The 20,204-nt window shown below is 41.5% G+C and overlaps 1 protein-coding gene across 5 annotated transcripts in view; it reads right to left on the minus strand.

The window, feature by feature from the left end:
• The window catches only part of CARMIL1 (capping protein regulator and myosin 1 linker 1), a 4,434,936-nt gene that overhangs the window by 1,220,987 nt on the left and 3,193,745 nt on the right, over positions 1 to 20,204 (minus strand). For all 5 annotated transcript variants that reach the window (XM_044067077.1, XM_044067074.1, XM_044067073.1 and 2 more), the window contains one exon: positions 7,177 to 7,349. In XM_044067077.1, the coding sequence (XP_043923012.1) occupies positions 7,177 to 7,349 (173 nt within the window). The remainder of the gene's footprint in view (positions 1 to 7,176; positions 7,350 to 20,204) is intronic.

Genomic DNA, 20,204 nt, shown 5'->3' on the forward strand with positions numbered 1-20,204 from the left:
CCATCATATAAGGGAGTTCCACTGTAGAACCCTCATGTGCAGGCGAGCATAAGGAATCAGATTGATCGCTGCCACCATGGACCCCAAAGCTCTCAAGACTAATTTGGTTGGGGGAGCAGAGGACTGAAAGAGGGCTAGCACATGCAGTCATGCTGTGAAGTCTGTCTGATGTTAGGAAGGCCCTGGCCTGTAGGGTATCTATCCTGGCCCTTATGAAGTCTAACACTTGAACAGGCTGGAGGAAAGACTTCTTGACATTTATGGTTATCCCCAACCAGGGTGACATCCGGAGGAAGAAATCCCTGGCTAGAGAAAGTAGATGCCTGGTGGGGGAGGTGAGGAGCCAGTCGTCTAGGTACGGGAAGACCTGTATGCCCTGGCGCCTCAGGTGGGCCGCTACAACTGCCATGACCTTGGTGAACACCCTGGGGGCTGTGGTGAGACCGAAGGGTAGGACCCTGAACTTGTAATGACTGGCCCCCAGCTGAAAGCGGAGAAACCTCTTGGACTGTCTTTCCATGAGAATATGGTAGTATGCATCCTTGATGTCTATGGAGCACATCCAGTCCTTCTCCTGTAAGAGGGGCAGGATGGATTGAATTGTGACCATCTGGAATTTCTCCATGGCAACGAGAAGGTTCATTGTTGACAGGTCGAGAATCGGCCTTAAGTCCCCCATCTTTTTTGCCACCAGAAAGAACCTGGAGTAGATGCCTGATCTGGACTGATCTGGGGGCATATGCTGGATGGCTCTTTTTTCTAACAGCTTATTTCCAAAGCCATGGCCCCCCTTTGAGTGGGTGGGACATCTGGGAGGTGCCTTGAGTAAGGGGGCTTGTTTATGAAGGGGATAGAATAGCCTCTGGATATTATCTGAAGCACCCAGCAATCTGTCGTGATGGACTCCCATTGAGCCAGGTGCCTCGAAAAACGCCCCCCAACTGCCTCCAGAGAGGAGAAGTCGAGCAAACCCCTCAGGGCTGCTGCGCGGGTCGGTCAGAAAAGGGTTCCCGTGACCAGAAGTTCTTCGGTCCTCCTCTGCCTCTGGGCTGGTGTCCAACTTGTCCCCCTCTGCCTCTGGAGGAAAAGGAGTCCTGAGCGTTCCGGGCCTGCTGAGATTTCCGGAACCACATCTTCTTCTGCCCTCGCTAGTTCCTAGAGAAGGATCTTTGAGGGGTAGAGAAGCATATTCCGACGGCTGACAGGGTTTTCCCATCTTTCTCGCTCTGGACCAGCATCTCGCAGACAGTCTTCCCGAAGAGGGTCGACCTGTCAAAAGGTACATTCGCGAAGGACGCCTTGAAGGGTTCAGAGAAATCGCAAAGTCGAAGCCAGGCATGACGCCTTAAGGCGATACCGGACCCACTAGCTCTACTGGCTCCCTCCCTGGCATGGGAAAGTAGCCACACAGAAGTATTAGTCACTGACTTGAATGTGGCCATATGAGCTGAGAAAGTCCGTTTATCATCGGCCGACATGGACTCTGGAGGAGACTCAGCGTACTCTTTGACCAGGTCCCGCTGCAGTCTGATTACATGAGCCAAGTAATTCAGCGCCCTTATAGAGAAGGTAGCTGAAGCAAAAGTCTGCTTTCCAATGTGGTCCATTGCCCGAGACTCCTTGTCAGGGGGATGGACTGAAGAACTTTCCTGGGAGAGATCCTTTTTGATGGCCACTGCCGCCACCACCATGGCATCAACTGGGGAACCCTTGCTCCACGAAGCTCTGTCTGCAGGGGGATGAAGAACCTTATCGGACCTTCTAGGTATCGTCTCAACAGTGTCTGGCTCCTTCCACGCCCTGGTGGTAATCAGGTCAACCAGGGAGTCGGCTGGGGGGGGGACACCCAAGAGGTAGATGGGCCTGTATCGAACACCTCCAGGAATACAGACTCGTCCGAGGAGGGTTTTTGGGTGGATCACCCCCCCATTTGGTGGAGAATTTCCATAATGTCTCCAAAGGAGACGTTGTCGGGGGATGATTTGGGGGAACCCTCCCCTTCCTCCAAATCAGTATCCTCGGTGAGAGACTCAGGGGAGTCCAAGTGCCACCTTTTGCACAGGCGTTTGTGAGGGACCTCCTCAGGGGGACTGTCTGAGGGGTGCTCACCAACAGATTCATGTTCCTCCAGGGAAACTGGCTGGGGCGTCAACGACACAGGGCTGTCCCTGGGGGGACTGAATGATGGAGGACAAACTGAGCTGCGGGGGAGCGGGGGCAGACCCTGAGGAAAGAGTGAGGGGTCTCGATCCTCCAGAGAGAACCTCTCTACCACGTCAAATTCAGAAGGGGAACCGGCCTCTCTAAGACAGGTGGCTAGGGCCCTCGGATCCGACGAGGGGATCAGTGCCAGAGCCGAAGCAGTCGGACCTGAGGGGATTGTGTGCTCTGACCGCAAAGGAGCCGAAGACACACTCACCCCCGCGGATCCAATGCCCAGCTCTCGACTCCAAGAGCTAGGATCTGAAAGCGGATGCGATAAGCTCAAGGGCATGGCCGCCGTCGAGGTAGTAATAACCATCGGTGCTGACCCCCTGGGCTCCAGGGCTCTTCGGATCTGAAAACTCCGAAATCCTGTGGTGGATCGGAGAAGGAGCTATCGGGGAAAACAGTGGAGCTAAACTCCCCCCCGGAGGAGTTGCAGCTGAGTTTGCAAGAATCGATGCATCATCTGGTCCACATTGGCCTCCGAAATGCTGCGAGCAGACCTGGAGGAAGCCGCTGAAGCCGGCTGGGAGGGCCAACGTGACGATGACCTCGAGGCTGGTCGGGTCTCCTCCTCCGGCTCCGGGGAGAAACGTGGCGAATGGAGCCATGGGGAGGAAGGCTTGGACACTCTTAATGGAGAAGAGAGCACCTTAGCGGGAAGGGCTGAGGGGTCCAATTTGGCCTGCCGCTTGCGGCTTCTTCTCTCTCTCTCTCCCTTCTCTCTTTTCTATCCTTCTTGGCCTCTCTTTGTCCCTGAGATAAGGTGGGAGGGTGAGTCCCAGACAGGGGAAGAGGGCCGGTTGGCTGGGCAGCCGCAGCCACGGCTGTCGCTACAGAGAGGGAAGGAGAAGAAGTTGATTCCGCAGGTAGAAGACCCGCCAGAATCAGCTTGTTCCTCCTATCCCTTAAGGCTCGGGAGTTGAAGGCTGCATAAATCTGGCAGCCTGAAGAAAGGTCCAGAACCCTCAAGCAAATCACGCACTGAGTGTGACCATCTACTGGCGGGAGCTTATGGCCACACTCAGAGCACTTTGAAAAAGTCACTTTATGACTTTCAACCATACTAAAGACACACACACAGCCACACACGTGCACCTGAAAAAGGGAACAATAGGGGCCTACTAAGGGGAAAATAACTACCAAAGATGAAGGGGAAGATACGTGCTAGGGAGAAGAACACCCGAAGAAAGGTACTAAAATACACGCACACACAAAAAAAGTAGACTAAAAGAGAGGTTTGAAGTAAAAAAATTGCTACACTTGCCTGGAGCTCTAAGAATCCCGTGCTTGGCTAAGCCGCGGCAAACGAGATCTGGGGATTGGAAGGAGGATGTACTGTAGTATGGGTAAGGGGGAGGAGCTTGGAGCTCGGATCTTTTTGCTTCGTATGCTGCCGGCTCGGATCCGTAACCCACAGGTTGCTGATCAAAAGAAGTTAACTACTTCAGATCAACTGCTCAAGGAATTACTCAGGGCTCTAGCACCCCAAGAGAAGGAGGAAATAGGTGGAATTAAAGAAGAATGGGAACAACTCAAAACAGCATGTGTTAGGACTACAGAACAGATGTGGCCCAGCCAGATATGGAAATAAGGTACATAAGGAAAGCTGATGTTGGAATGCAGAAGTCCAGGAAGTGAGCAAAAGAAAGGAGGAATGTAGGAGAAAATGGGAGACAGAAATGATCGACCAGGCTAGGAAGGACTACTGGTTGTCTAACAAAGAAGCTAAGAAAGGAGTTGCAATAGCAAGAATAGGGCATCGGAGGCACTCTACCAACTTCTGGAAAGTGACTCAGTAGATGGTACCAAAAAACTATACCAGATTGCAAGCCAAAGACAGAAAGATAAAGAAGATAGTCAGACACCCTTCATAAGGGATGCCAGCAACAACCTGCTCACCAGTCCACAGGACATCAAAGACAGATGGAAGGAGTATTCCCAGCGGCTTCTGAATGAAGAAAATCCTACAGACACTTTACTACCCAGAGACGGCCTACAATGACAAGAAGAGGAGCCCACCCTAGAAGAAGTAAGATTAGCACTAAGGAAAATAAAGTCAAGGAAAGCAGTGGGCTCAGATGAGGTCATAGCATATATGATGAAGATGCTGGGTGAGATAGGGGAAAAATGGCTCCTGAGGGTAATCATAGCAGTGTGGAGAGAAAGGCATATCCCAGATGAGTGGAGAATAAGGGTGACTGATAAACAGATACACAGAGTAGTAGAATGTAAGATGGGAGATGAGCAGTTTGGATTCAGATCAGGATACAGTACAACAGACCCGATGTTTGCTGTGAGACAGATAGTTGACAAGAAGCTAGAGATGAAGAAAGAGTCCAACTGGGCTTTCCCTGACTTGTAGAAAGCATATGACAGGGTCCCAAAAAAGGTGATCTAGGCAGTACTGCCGTGGTTCGAAGTGCCAAAATAATTTGTAGAATTAGTGCAGGCTATGTACAAGGACCCAATGATTCAAGTACAGTGTTCGGCCTCACAGAGGGTTTCCCAGTGGAAGTGGGTGTACACCTGGGTTCAGCTCTGAGCCCACTGCTGTTCATACTGGTGGTGGACTACATTAGCAAACAGGTTGGAGGGGACAGATCAACAAAGTTACTGTATGCAGATGACGTGGCAAGACTCTGAGCAAAAACTCTGGCAAAGGATAGGGAAATGGAATGCAAAACTAGGGCACATGGGATGAAAATGAGCACAGACGACAGTGTTAAAGGCAGCAAACTGGGGAAAGCAGAAGCTGTGAATTGTGATATCAGGGAAGATACTGGAACATGTAAATATCTTTTAAGTATCTGGGAGGGGTGGTTGGGAGGGGTGGTTGGGGGTGAAGAGAAGTCTGAATGAAGAGGTCAAAGCTAGAATCAGAGGGGCTGCAGCGAGCTGGCATAGAGTCTCAGATATAGTCTATGACAGAAGACTGCCAAAGAAGCTGAAAAGTAAGGTTTATAAGACAGTGGTGTGACCAGTACTACTGTATGGTACAGAAACCTTGGCAGTAAAGGCAGAGCAGATATAGAAGCTAGAGGTGATGGAAATGAAGTGCCTGAAAAGGGTGGTGGGATGCACACGGTGGGACAGATGAAGAAATGAGGACATAAGAGCAGAAGCCAAAGTAGCTCCAATTGCAGAAAAGATAAAAGAGAACAGATTACGGTGGTTTGGACACGTGCAGAAAAGAAGACAAAATGGTGAAGATGATTAGGACCAGACAGGAAGAAGGTAAGAGGAAGCGAGGGCGTCCAGAAAAGAGGTGGATGGATTGTATGAAAAAAGATCTGAGAGAGTCAGGCATGATTGTTGAAGAAGGCAGGAATGTGACACTGAATTGAGAGAGATGGCGACAGTTAACACAACACCCCAACCCCATGTAGAAAATGGGGAAAAGGGGGCTGCTGCTGATGATATAAACATAGATATACACACACATTATATGTAGGTGTCATTCAATCTACTCAATGTTCGTTTTGCCAACAGAATGAATGATTCTCACTTTTTATTTAACGGTTTCACCATTAGTTTCCCATTCCTCCACTTACCATACCCACAAACATTTGATGTTCTGTTCATCCGAGATCTTAAAATTATGATGAACTGAACTAAGCACATTTCAGTCTTTCACTCTACCAATCAGCAGTTCACTTTACAGACTAAACAACACCATGTGTGTATAGATACACACACACACACACACACACACACACACACACACACACACACACACACACACACACAGTTTAGTATAGGAAGCATGTGTTTTGTAAGGTGAGACGAAACATGAGTTCATAGAGAAAACCTAAATGCAGAAGGCAATATACACATTCTAAGCAGACAGTAAGTAATAGTAAACTGAAAAATCCCTGTTCATCGCTAAAAGTCAAAGCCGGTAACGATAACTATGAAGCAAATAAGCAAACACCTGGCTAGACCACCAAGGAGACAATTTATTAGGCAATTTAAAGCAATAAAACTGAGTAGGAATAAAAATAAAAATAATAAAACAATCCGATATTTTTGTTCCTATTCAGTTTTACTGCTTTTAAGTTGCCTAATAAATTGTCTCCATGGTGGTCTAGTGGGTTGTTTGCTTGGTGGTCAGAGTTTCTGCCTGCATCCTGAACAACACAGAAGCTGTGAGGCACAAAGTCTTCCATAAACCTTCATGCTGTTTCAATAAAAATTCTGCTCCGACAAGTTAGTTCAAATCTCAGGTACTTAAATACTAAAATTAAATAAATTATACTACACAGTGTAACACGATTTAAAAGGAAAAATGTATCTAGAAAATTAGTTTCCTTCTATTTCATTTTCTGAAGTGGTATTTGTTATGATCACACCTTTCTTTTTTTTTCTTTTAAAATGTAATAGAAAGCACCTAGACCACAAGTGTGTGGCCAAGCATACACTCTGTACTCTACTCAGCATATTTTTCCCTAAGCATCATATAAGCATGGCTTTTTTCAGGTCATATTATGGCCACAACTGTTTAAATGAATGCTTTTAACAACAGCTGCAATATTGCTAATCTAAAAACAATATGTTTAATAGTTTTAGAGGGGGCAGCTGAATATGTTACTTACATTTATTAAGTGTGTGGGAGGGCAGCATTTTGCGAGATGTGTCCATTTTTAAGTGATAGGTTTCCAAGAGGGGTAGCATTAAGAGCTTGTGAGTACAAAATGGATTTTGTTTGCTACACCCCTGATACACCATGCAAGTTACAAATACAATAACTGGCAACAGCTACATTCTGAAGAAAGTCAGCAACTCTTGCATGTGAACTTAATGTGCATTTACATTGTTTTTCATGAGGATAAGCAAATCTAATGCTGACAGAATCCATCTTCCTTTGCAAACGAAACAGACAAACAATTTACATCAGTGGCTATGACCAGCAATTGCACTTAGTCTGCAAGTAACATATTAACATACTCTGAGCTGACAGTCTTTTGTTACCTCAGCTTGGTGTTGATTTGCAGAGCCTTTGCAAGCATCTTGGCTCCCATATCTCCCATTCCATTTCCGCTAATGTCCAGTTTAGTCAGTGATGTGTTGCTGCCCAATGCATTGAGAATTATTGTCAGGTCTGTCTTCAGTTTAGAGTCTGCCAGAGACAATGACTGCAAGGGCTGCAGGAGATAAAGACAATAAAACAATTAATTTCATTAGCTGCAACTGATTTTTAACAATTCAAAGAAAATAAGCATTTATTAAGGGGGTTCAGCTGTTTCTGTTGGTGCTAAAGTATGACATTTTCTGTTTGTCTAAGGAGAAAGTATCTCTTCATGAGAACCACTGAGACTGCATGTTACACACTGTATCCACCACGGTTTCTTTTTTTCCCCTTTTTTTTCCTTTTTTTTTGTGTGTGATTAAACATATTGGGGAGTATGAAGCTCGAGCTGCTGATGACAGAAATGTTAGACATGTTGCAAACCGTAAAAACACCCTATAATTTCTCAGATATACAGTGGATATAAAAAGTTTGTGCACCTCTGTTAAAATGCCAGGTTTTTGTGATATAAAAAATGAGACCACGATAAATCATTTCAAAACTTTTCCCACCTTTATTGTGGCCTATAACCTGTACAATTCTATTGAAAAACAAATCTGTTAGGGGAAAAATATAAAAAAATAAAAAATGTACAATACGCTGAGTGCATAAGTGTGCACATTCTTAAATAATAGTTTGTTGTGTGTGTGCACACCCTTAAACTAATACTTTGTTGAAGCACCTTTTGATTTAATTACAGCATTCAGTCCTACACAATGCGGCTCTTACTGGATGGTCAAAACAAAATCCGGGCCTTGGCAGATAGTTTGGAACATATAAAATGAATATTGGCCTAAGTCACAACTGTTTGTGAACCTAAATCAGAAGCTCATTTATGAACTACAGAGTTATATCCTACCTTTAAATAAGTGTGTCTACTACATTATACAAGATAAAACAATCAGTTCTTAGCAAACTTGTTACGAAGTACATTTTTTACTTTAACTAACCAAGGCTCTGTCTTGGACTGCAAAACGAATCACATTAATATCCCTGTCACTAGGGAAGTGCTCACCAAGTTTATCTTTTTCCCAGATAATCAGACTGCAATACTGGCACTCTGTGCACTGCATATATATTTCCACATGCCAGTGTGTCAAAGCAATGCATGTGTTTGTGTACACAAAGAATGACTTACAGAAAAATCAGTACATAAACACTCTGAGATAACATGAATGTTTATTGATGTAGCTATATGTACATGTGTGTATGCATATATTTTTTCCCACAGTGGAGAGAAAGAGAGAGAGAGAGTGTGTGTGTGTGGACTTCTGGCAAAACTATAGTTAGGTCATCTAGAACCCTATCCAGTTCTCTGATCTGCTGCTCCATCAGCTTCAAGTAAAGGACCAAAAGAAACAATGCTGGTACTGTACTCAGACACCATTGGTACCTGCCAAATGTGTCCCCTACCAGCTTGTGCCTGGGGCAGCCACCCTCTTTGCTCAACTGTAGTTATGGTTCTGACTTATAGGTGCATTTGGCAAATGAAAGTGTAGCCAGACATGGTTGCCAGACGAGATCAGACAGGAGTCCCCGTGGACTATGATGTTTGCAGATGACATTGTGATCTGTAGTGAGACTAGGGAACAGGTGGAGAAGACACTGGAGAGATGGAGATATGCTCTAGAGAGAAAAGGAATGAAGGTCAGCAGTACTAAGACAGAATATATGTGTGTGATTGAGAGGGAGGATAGAGGAATGGTGAGGATGCAAGGAGTAGAGGTGGCGAATGTGGATGAGTTTAAATACTTGGGATCAATAGTTCAGAGTAATGGTGAGTATGAAAGAGAGGTGAAGAAGAGAGTACAGGCAGGATGGAGTGGGTGGAGAAGAATGTCAGGAGTGATTTGTGATAGACCAGTACCACTAAGAGTGAAAGGGAAGGTCTACAAGAGAGTAGTGAGACCAGCTAAGTTATATGGGTTGGACACAGTGGCATTGAAAAAAGGCACGAGTTTCAGCTGGATGTGGCAGAATTAAAGATATTAAGATTTGCACTGGGTGTGACGAGGGTGGACAGGATTAGGAATAAGTATATTAGAGGGTCAGCCCAGGTTGGAAGGTTTGGAGACAAAGCCAGAGAGGCAAGATTACATTGGTTTGGACATGTGCTATGGAGGGATGCTGAGTATATTGGGAAAAAGATGCTAAGGATGAAGCTACCAGGTAACAGGAAAAGAGGAAGGCCTAAGATAAGGTTTATAGATGTGGTAAGAGAGGACATGCACATGGTTGGTGTGACAGAGCAATATGCAGAGGACAGGAAGAAATGGAAACAGATGATCTGCTGTGGTGACCCCTAACGGGAACAGCCAAAAGAAGATGATGATGAGTGTGGCCAGACATTTCTATTTATTTATTTTACATTTGTTTACAGGGGTAGTAGTACATATAGGAAAACAATGTAGCAGAAGAATTCACATGTTTCTGACACAGGTTTGAGATTGATGGCATAACTACAAGAGTGGGAGAACTTAAATTATTTTCAACTAAGTGTTCTGCAAAACTATAGCTAGAATGGTGATTACTCTTGTTTAATCATGTTGCAGTATAAATACCACCTCAGGTCTACCCAAAAGAGGCCACTTGCATCCTAGAAATAAGCTAGTAAACAAAAGGTAAACAATGTGCAGCCAGCTACAGAACACTAGATTAGCTACGCACATCTAGTAACTGTAGTTTACAATGGTCAGTGTCCAATCATCTGTTAGTAGTGAAATGACTATAAACATAGGATGCGTTTTGGCTCTATGGTTTAGAGTGATTTCCATGATTGATTGTCTGACACCCACTCAGCGTACTTTGAGACAGCTAATAACATGAGGGTAAGGTGGTGCACACAGCCTATGTTGACCTCGCCAAGGCTTTCGGCACCATTCTCCACTCTGGAATTATAGATAAACTCACTAGACTGGGCATAACTCCCTATGTCACAAGATGGGTGGCCAACTTGCTCACTGACAGAACCCACAAGTGAAAGTCGCAGACTCCAAATCCAACTTCAGATTAGTGACAAGTGAAGTATCACAAGGCTCAGTCCTGGGTCCTCTCCTGTTTGGCATCTACTTCTCAGAAGTCCAGACTAATACAGCAGGTCTTTAGCTAAAGAAGTTCGCAGACAACTACAAACTAGGTGCCATAATAGAATCACCTAATGATGTGGACATTCTACAAAGGGGCCTCACTGAGACTGATGCTTGGTGTCAAAGTCATGGCCTTAAGCTCAATGCCAAGAAGTGTACTGTCTTCCCCTTTGGGAAAAACACTGTACCCATGAACTACCACATAGGCGGTAGCCTACTTAACACCGGATGTGTGATAAAAGACCTTGAGAAACAGGTGGACAGTAGTCTTGCTTTTGATAATCACATCACCACAGTAGTCAGGAAATCTTTCTACGTGGCACACCTCATCACAAAGGGGTTCACCTCCAGAAAAAAGAGACCATTGTTCCTCTCTACTCACCCCTCATCAGACCCATTATAGAGTACAATGCCCCATTTGGCATGTACCTCGCAAAACATCTACAACTAGAAAGGCCACAGAAGTACCTCACTAAGAGGATTAACAGCCTCAAACACATGTCATACACAGACTGTCTCAAAAAACTCCAGCTCTACTTCGTCACTTATCACCTACACAGAGGCAACTTCTGCCTAACATACAAAGCCATGTCAAACCCAGATCTGCTGGAAATGCTACACTTAAAGAAACCCCAATCCCTCCGAGCCACACGCTCCAGGGACCTAAACTTTGCCACCACAATAAACAGAACATGCTGGAGGGATAGATTCCTGTCCCAGAGACTTCCCATGCTCTGGAACAGAGCAAAGCTCCTCATTAGCCCTCTTCAGGAAAAATCTCAACAACTGGATGGGAAACAGGAAATTCACCCTGGGGATCATTTCTCTGGCTCTGCTACACAGGAGTGCAGGAAAATAACTTTCTTGAGTGGCGAAAGCCAGGGAACTTTTTTGGCTAGGTTTATATAAGCCCCAGGGCCGATAGCCTAGTACCTACCTATGAACATAGCCTCTCTTACCTCTTCAAGCTATGAACTGACAGGTGTATTTAGACCTTGTTTCTTAACCTTTCCCTGACAGCTTTTGAAATGGTCATGTCTGACTTTGTACAACCCAGTGCTCTACATTACATCTTCTGGGCTGGGGAAAAAAGACATGGAAAATTCAGAATGATCACCATGGAATGGCAGCAAACAGAAATGCTAACTTGCGTTTTGGAGAGTTGCTTCTTCCCATCTCTTTTCTGCCCTTTCTCCATCCATGTGCTACAACATCCTCACATTTGCAAAAACAGTGTTTTTTGTACCTGACATGTACACATTTATTTTTCATTAAGTCCTTGGTCATGTGTCCCTGAGCATAGATGAAAAGTCTGAGGAGTATTACTTTACTTACTGAGGAAAAGCATTCAACAAAAATAATTGAATATAAAAAGTATAGGCATAAATATATATATATATATATATATATATATATATATATATATATATATATATATATATATTATGGGTGGCATACATTTTATGGCGTGCACAGTTTATTGAATACGGTTTCTGGTGTCAGGCTTGGTCAAATGCACTACTAGTTGAGTACATGAGGAAACAAAACATGGGGATGAACATGCTAAGTAAATGTGCATAAATGCCAAACATTCAAGAAATCCAAAAGTTTAGGGTAGGGTTTGTATGAATGCTTGCTGGATAGAGTTAGTGTAAACAGCTAGGCAAGGGGATACATGCTTAGGTAAGCTTGGATACTGTGTGCTTTGTTTACTGGTACTGTTAGGGAAGTGGTGTTTAGTAATCTAATATGTAGGGTTTGGAATAGGGGCAGGGTTAGGGTTAGCATATATGAGTAAGGGGTGGAGGGTGAATCCTCTCTGCCCTTCCCTCATTTGTGTGATACCCTTTACCCCTGCCCCTAATTCCAAACGTATACAATAGGTTACTAAAATCCTTTCCTTAATAGTTACCACTATGTATTTGTTTGCAAGTTAGTGGTCTGCTTTCATTTTTTTTTTATTATTTATTCTTTCACTTCTCACAATTGGAGTACTTTTGTTATTTTTATTTTCTGTCAGCTGTGTTTTCCATAAACTTAGTTATTTATTTAACATTTGTTAACCAGGAAGGTCAGACTGGACACAGCTCCACAAGTTAAACAAACTTTACAAAAAATTTTTCACAAGCAAATTTTTACATAGTACAACAACATTAAAGGATAACAATTGTGCAACATTCACAACTGAAAAGGAAAATCAAAGTAGTAGTAGGGAGAAAAACAATATAAAAATCCAGCAAATATATACCTTGAGATAGTTGAAATCTTTGTCATGTTATTACTTGGGAGTAATCATAGATGGGATAAGCTTTTTCAGAAGGAGATTAGCTGAGTAAAGGCTCCTAGAAGAAGTAGAAGTTTGGTGAGATAGGTGGGTGATTTACATGTCAGGGAGGAGTGGGACAGTTACAGAGTCTGGAGTTAAGAAGGAAAGATTTAAGTTATTTTTTAAAGTGATTTTTATCAGTAACTGCTTGTAAGCTTGCATTGATATAATTTGTATCAATGTACATAAATGGAGCTCGAGTACCAAGTGTGTGTTTTGTAAACCAGTACGTGTGCGCTCTGTGGATGGAGAACTGGTGAACTGTGGAGCATGGCTGGAATGATACCAGCTTGCTACCCTTTGGTTGGACAGTGGTGATAGTGCACTGGGGTTGCTGCAGCAGCAGCGGGGAGCCTTGAGATGAGATCTTTCATAAGTGGTGATGCCTAATTTTTAGGCCACACCAAACAGGTGACAGTGTTTGTGTTCATACTAAAAAAAAAAAAAAAACGGGTCAGTCTTCTTTGCCATTTACAAGACAGGATGTTAAATCTTTAGTTAACATCATTTATAAACACTGCAACATCCTTACCAAAGGTTGGTAATATTTTACTCTTGTCCTGTTTTACAGCCCCAGGGGAATAATGACTATTATTCCTCATTTAAAACTTGTCTAAAGGAGCAAGTTTCATTACTCATGAGAAATTTTATCTTTCCCTCAACCAACCGGGACTACTTAATTTCCCTGGTAACCTTCAGAAATGTATTTATTAAAGTCTGTCTTAATAACTGTACGTACCAAAAAGCACTTTCATTCCAAGCTATTCCAAACAGAACTAAAGCAATGTAATTGGACTCTACTGAAATCTCTCCTTATAAATAAAGCAGTTGAATACTTTAACTCTACATTCTTAAAAATCCTGGACCATCACGCCCCATTATGATCTACTAGAAATAAAACTAAACCTGCCCCTTGGCTCTCTAATAAAACCAGGCAATTAATCCATCAAAGAAACAAATCCTGGGCAAAATGGCGTCCTACTAAGATTCATGTAGATCACCAAACCTTCAGACAACTCAGAAACAATACAAAAAAAGCCATTTTACCAGACAAAAACAACTATTACCACCAGTTACAACAATCCTCCCTCAAGTATCCACAAAAATTTTGGACTAGCATTAACAAACTGCTTAACCCAGGACAATCTATCACCCCCAACTCACTAGGCTCGAACCCTGAAAATCAAATACAAACAGCCAATGCCTTTAATTCTTTCTTTACTGACACTATCCAAACCCTTGCAAGCCATCTATCTCCCAATACCGCTAACCTGCCCACTCTCACTAGCTATCCATCCCCTGCATTTCATTTACAACCAGTGTTCCACATCCTTTATCTGCTCCCTTCTAAATAAACTAAAAACAACCACCCCTTCAGCCGACAAACTCCCAGCAGAATTTCTGCAAAAAGGGGCCAATGCCATTGCTTACCCCAGCTCTATTCTCATAAATAGAACTATAAATGAAGGTACTATCCCATCTATCTGGAAAATTTCTCACATCATTCCACTACATAAAGGAGGTAACTCCAGTGACTTCTCTAACTTTCGTCCTAATGCTCTACTATCCGCCCTTGCAAAGATAACGGAAAAATGCATTCACAAACAACTTCTTAACCACTGTCTCCATCACAACCTATTAGCCAATTGTCAGCATGGATTCAGACCTTTCCACAGTACCACCACTTCCCTGCTATCCTTCACAAACTGTATCAACAAAAAACGCAATACAAATGTTCTTTCCTCTGCAGTTTTGTGGATTTATCTAAAGCTTTTGACATGGTTAATCACCAACTTTCTTCTACACATGCTGAAATCTCTTTCACTGAACACTCTATCCATGAGTTGGTTCACATCTTACCTTGAAAACCGACATCAAGCTGTACTGTGGCAAAATAAACTATCTAATCATCTTCCTATCTCCCTAGGTGTACCACAGGGCTCCATATTAGGTCCACTCCTGTTTTCCATCTATATCAATGACCTTCATTTAGCTATTCCACGCTCCACCTGCATCCAATATGCAGATGACTCTACAATAATCTGCTCAGCCACCTCCCAAGCCGAACTCCAGTCTCTTACCAGAAAAGCTTTCAATATTGTTGAGCATTGGTTCTCAAACCGCTGCCTCTTCCTAAACCCCAAAAAACTAAACTGCTACTCTTCACACCAACCCATAAGTCTTCTCCTTTACATTTTACCCTCACATCCAATAATGGTACTCATCTCTCCTGACCTAACCACCAAACCCTTAGTTATCACAGTTGACAACAACCTCAACTTTGACACTCACATAAATTCCACTATAAAATTAGTTAACAGAAAACTAGGATCCCTCTATAAAATTAAGCCCTTTCTTACACCACTAGCAAGGACCGCTATAGCTAGAACACACCTAATCTCAACCCTACTATATGCCTCTCCTATATACACTAACCTCTCTAAGAATAACCTCAACAAACTTGCCACATTTTATCACAATATTGCTAGATTTGCTACCAGCTCTCCATTCAGAACTCATCACTGTCCGACCCTAAAGCAACTAGGCTGGCTAGAATTTCTTAATCAGCTTCAATTCCACCAACTTACAATAGCCCATAAGACCCTGTATCAACCCCTCTAACATGCCAATACTCTCAAGCCTTATTATACCTTATAAAAATCTCAATAATCTGCGCTCCTCACACAAAATGTTGATTAATACCACCAAAACTAAAAACTCAGCAGGCGACTCCTTGTTTTCTAACGCTGTCAGAAAAGTATGGACTCAACTACCTCCCAATCTCACATCTCAGACCTCTCTCTTGCTTTTTAAAAAGAATCTAAGGCTATTTCTTAATCAACACTGGTTATGCTCCTGCATCACCCCTGACTAACTTCTCTCCCCTACTCTAACATTTCATCGTACATCCTATACTTTTCCTCCCTCTGTTTCTACATAATTTGTTTTGTACACAAACCCCTAGTTATTTTTATCTACACTGAGAAATATACTCAGTAAAAAAAAAAAAAATATATATATATATATATATATATTTTTTTTTTTTTGTTTGTTTTTATAATGTCATTCTTAACAATTGATGTTTTTTATATTGTTTCTGTATTACCCTCTATCAGTGTTTTTATAATACATCTATGTAACAATTTGTTGTTTTTTATAATGGCTCTGTCTTAACCTAGACTAACTCTGTAGGATTCCTGGAGCTTTTCTCCCCGGGCCTCTACTGAAAATGGACATGTATCCAGTTAGACTAGCCCGGTCAACAAATGTAAAATAACTAAATAAAATTATGAAGCTTACCTGGAGTTATAGTGTCTTAGACACCAGTTTGTGCATCTGTCACTCAAAAGCTTAACAGTGTAACAACCATGCCATCTTGCTATCTCAGGTCACGAATACCTGAATTGCACTATTGGGGAATGTTTCAAGCAAAGCATTAAATTCATCACTAGGAAATACTGTTAAGGAGACTACAGCAAAACAGCTGAGGTACTGTGCTTCTGGGACTGGACTAATGGAGTGGGCATTAGTTCCATTCACTCGTGCTAGCTAAGCATCTACAATACAGTTTGGGTTGAAATTTTAGTGTGCACTTTTCTTTGTCAATATTAACCAGTCACAGTTAGGACACCTATGGAGACTGTAAAAGGAAACTGTAGCAGAGAACTACCCTATACAGAAACAAAGAACTATATTTTAGCATGAATACAAAATGTGTGAGGCACTCCAGGGTCAATAAAAATGTATTAATAGCCAGCATAACAGACCAATGAAAATAACTAAATGATGCTCAAGTGATTGACTTGATTGTCCTCTATTGACAGTTAAGCTACTGAAAATCACATTTTTTAGTTAAAGTAACATCCACAGTTAAGGGCTGCAGCCAATGAATTAAGTCCAAATCATTGTTCTTTTTTTACCTTTGGTGTTATCTTTACCCTGTTCACAATGACTTCCAGGTAGGCTTTATAATATCAAAACAAGGTTTTAAGTATATATAGTAAAATTCACATCAAACTGTGTAGAAATCTGCACTACAAAATATCTTAGAAATCACATTCCTGTGATTTTACACAACTATGAAACAGACTGTATAGCAGTTGCATACAATAAAATAAAGTAAAATAAAAGCTGTCACATGCTTTGCATCAATGGTGCTGTTTGAACATAATATATTATTAAAGCAGCATTCTTTGCATATTAAAAGAAAATCTTTTAATATGGTATTATGCATATTGACATTGATGTGATTTTATCTGAATTATACATAAAACTATATACAAGAAAATAATACGGATATTAATATAGCAGATGGTGGCAAAGCAACACATCGGATGGCATTGTCACCTCACAGCAAGAAGTTCTGTGGTTTGATTCCTGACTGGGGTGCCTTCTGTGTGGAGTCTGCATGTTCTCCTACATTTCAAAGACATGCAGTAGGTGGACTGGACACACTAAACTGGGCATAGGTGTGACTGTGCAGAAGAATATGTGGTATGAAAAAAGCGGCAGCAGAACTGGTCATGCAGTGGTGTGAACCTTGGCTCTAGATGATTGTCACTGATGAAGAGACACTCCAACCTCCACGTGAAAAAAAATGAGAAACAGGAGCTGTGGATGAATGGATTAATGCAGCAGATCATGGGTGTTAACTTTTCAGGTCATAATATGGATCACTAATTTGGCCAGTTGTAGACAAACAACAGGTACATGGCTTATAAAACAATATATTTAATACAGGGAATAGCTAAAAATAACACACATATTTTAAGTGCTCAGGGGCAACATACTGAAGAGATTTGTCCATCTTTTAAATGCAAATGGGTTGAGGATAGGAAAAAAAAAAGTGAGAGTACACAATGGAATTTTCTAGATACTTCCCTGCAGCAGACGGCTCATAGGCTCCTCATCTGCTGTTTAGGCTATTCAAACCCAAGTCACCTGAAACACAGTCACAAATCGAACCCTCTGCATCATGTAGCCATATTATCCTACATTCTTTTTGTGCATGATAGAAATCTATGAGATGAACTTAAACCAAAAGATGAAAAGTAAATAATTGAAGATCAATGCAGTGGGCACACACACACTCAACAAAATCTATTGAAAAAGTTGGAGATACAGACAAAAGTAAGTTTTGAGGCACATAACTACAAACTGTTGCTCATCTAGTTGTTGACTGCAGTATACTTAAAACTAAGGATTTGTAAACTGAAAGATGCAACAACATGACAATTATGTTACATCATATTGTACCAGTGGCATAGAGGGATAAAGCCCTGACTACAGTTTCGGCAGTGGGTGGTGCAGGCAGGGCAAATGGTTGAGTCCATCCTGGGGTGGAGGATGGTTGTTTCAGCCAGCTTGTGCCATTACTCTGCTAAAATACCTTCTGTTGGCAGATGTAGGCATATCAGGATGCAGGTACATAGGAAGAAATGGGCATGACCACTCAAGTTAGACCATAAACAATCACACTTTTGGGATGACAGCAAGGGTACAAACAACCCATATGTCTGTCTATACACATATGCAGCCCCAGTCATCCTGGGAAATACCCATTACTTGGCAATAAAGGAGTGTTCCGAAGAGGAAGATTTAATGATCAGTAGGCACAGGAGAATGAGTACTGAAAAACAAAATCATTAAAAGAAAGATGGTTACATTGTGGATTATGCAAACACTGCAATGTGCAAACAGCTGAGCACTACTACAATTACTGAAAATGAAGAAACAATGATTACATGAGGTCATCCAATATCTAGCTAAGAACACAGCATCAAGAAAGTCACATAAAAGTAGCTGAAGAAAAACACAAACGCAGCCTTAATTACTGAAATAGTTACACCCAACAATTACAATGGTGCGTGTACTGAGACGCATACATTATAAACTATTAGGACATGTAAGAAGAAATTACAGTAACGTAGAACAAGGATATCCAAACAGCTACAGTACTTAGGAGCAACTGAACAAATACAAAATAATTTCCAAGAATACTCAAATATGCTACCAATACAGGTAAACGCCATAAGAACTGCAGAAAGAGGCACTTTTGAATAATTTTAAGCGCCGAGAAGAGCGCTCTTGGCAAACACCAAAGATTGAAGTAATACTAACTTCATTAATTTTAACAGCACACTAACATATAAAAGGGCTTCCCATTCCTGTTCCCAGTAAAAAAAAAAAAAATTCCAAAACTTTTACAGAAATTTAATAAAAGAACAATCACACTGTAGAGATTAAAAGTCAATAGTAAGACAACTCAAGAGCCTAGGAGTTTCCCCAAAGTTTTGTACCAGGGTTACTTACATTCATTTAATGTTTTCATAGTCTGTATACTAGACGCAAATAATGTATGTTGCACAAAATTTGTCAAGGATTACAAAACTGGAACAGAAATCTTTCAGACGAATGTTTAAACATGAAAGTTATCTAAACAATCTATTAATTCAGGATGCCTTTAGGCTACCAATAATTACATTCTAAACCACACACACTTGGGCGCAATGATATCTAGTTCCTTATCTTTTCCTAGTAATACTAAAGGCATATAGATGCACTGATTAACGGGCATATTTTGTCTACAATCTCTCAAAGAAGATTTCACCTCTCAAAACCTCTAGTTGTAAAAACAGATTTACACTGAACAGAATAGAAACTACTTGCATTTCATTTCCATTCTTTCAAATGTAAGAACTTAGTTTGGATACAGACACTAAAAATAAAAATAAGCTATTGTTTTAATAAATTCAGAAAATTAAAATGGAAAAAATGTGAATGCAGTATTTACTAAAAAAAATCTCATTGATCCATAAGACACAGCAAATACTTGCAGAAAAAGGTTGCACAAATTTAATAATAAACAAAGCCAGTATGACAAGGGTACCACAAAGACAAGGAACAAATCACATATATAACTACACTCATAACAGATTCCACAAATTAAATTAAAACCTCAAGTTTTATAGGGTGAGACAACATGTTTAGTGGTTTCCTACAAAGCATCAACACCCAGTGATAGGCAATCAGTCTACAGACCTTTACAAGCTCAGACAATAAATCATAATCAAAAGTTCACTCCAGCATCAAGGAAGAGAACACAAGATGAACCGTGGTATGTATGTGTATCCCATCCAATTATCTACATATAAGTTAAGATGACAGGGGCACTACTCTGCTTGACATGTAGTGCAAGTTTTTTCAAGAGGTGGGGGATACACTGGATATGAATCTATAGTACCAATATGTCTTATATGTTGATGAAGATCGAGGTTCTTTAACTGAGTATCGGAGAAGCAACTTCTGACACATATGAAGAAAGATTTGTGGTTATTAATTATGTTAAATAAAATGTTAGCATGTAGCAAGTCACTGACAGGCTTATGTTATACCATTTCACAAAGGGGATATGGTTACATCAGACCAAATAATTTTAGACCAATTAAAAACAATACTGATCAAATCAATCATACATTAACCTTTGGTTAACACATCACTTCTGAAAGTAATCTGTTAA

Source organism: Protopterus annectens, chromosome 3.part1 (genome assembly GCF_019279795.1).
Source record: "Protopterus annectens isolate FY-2018-M chromosome 3.part1, PAN1.0, whole genome shotgun sequence".
Classification (NCBI taxonomy): Eukaryota; Metazoa; Chordata; order Ceratodontiformes; family Protopteridae; genus Protopterus; species Protopterus annectens.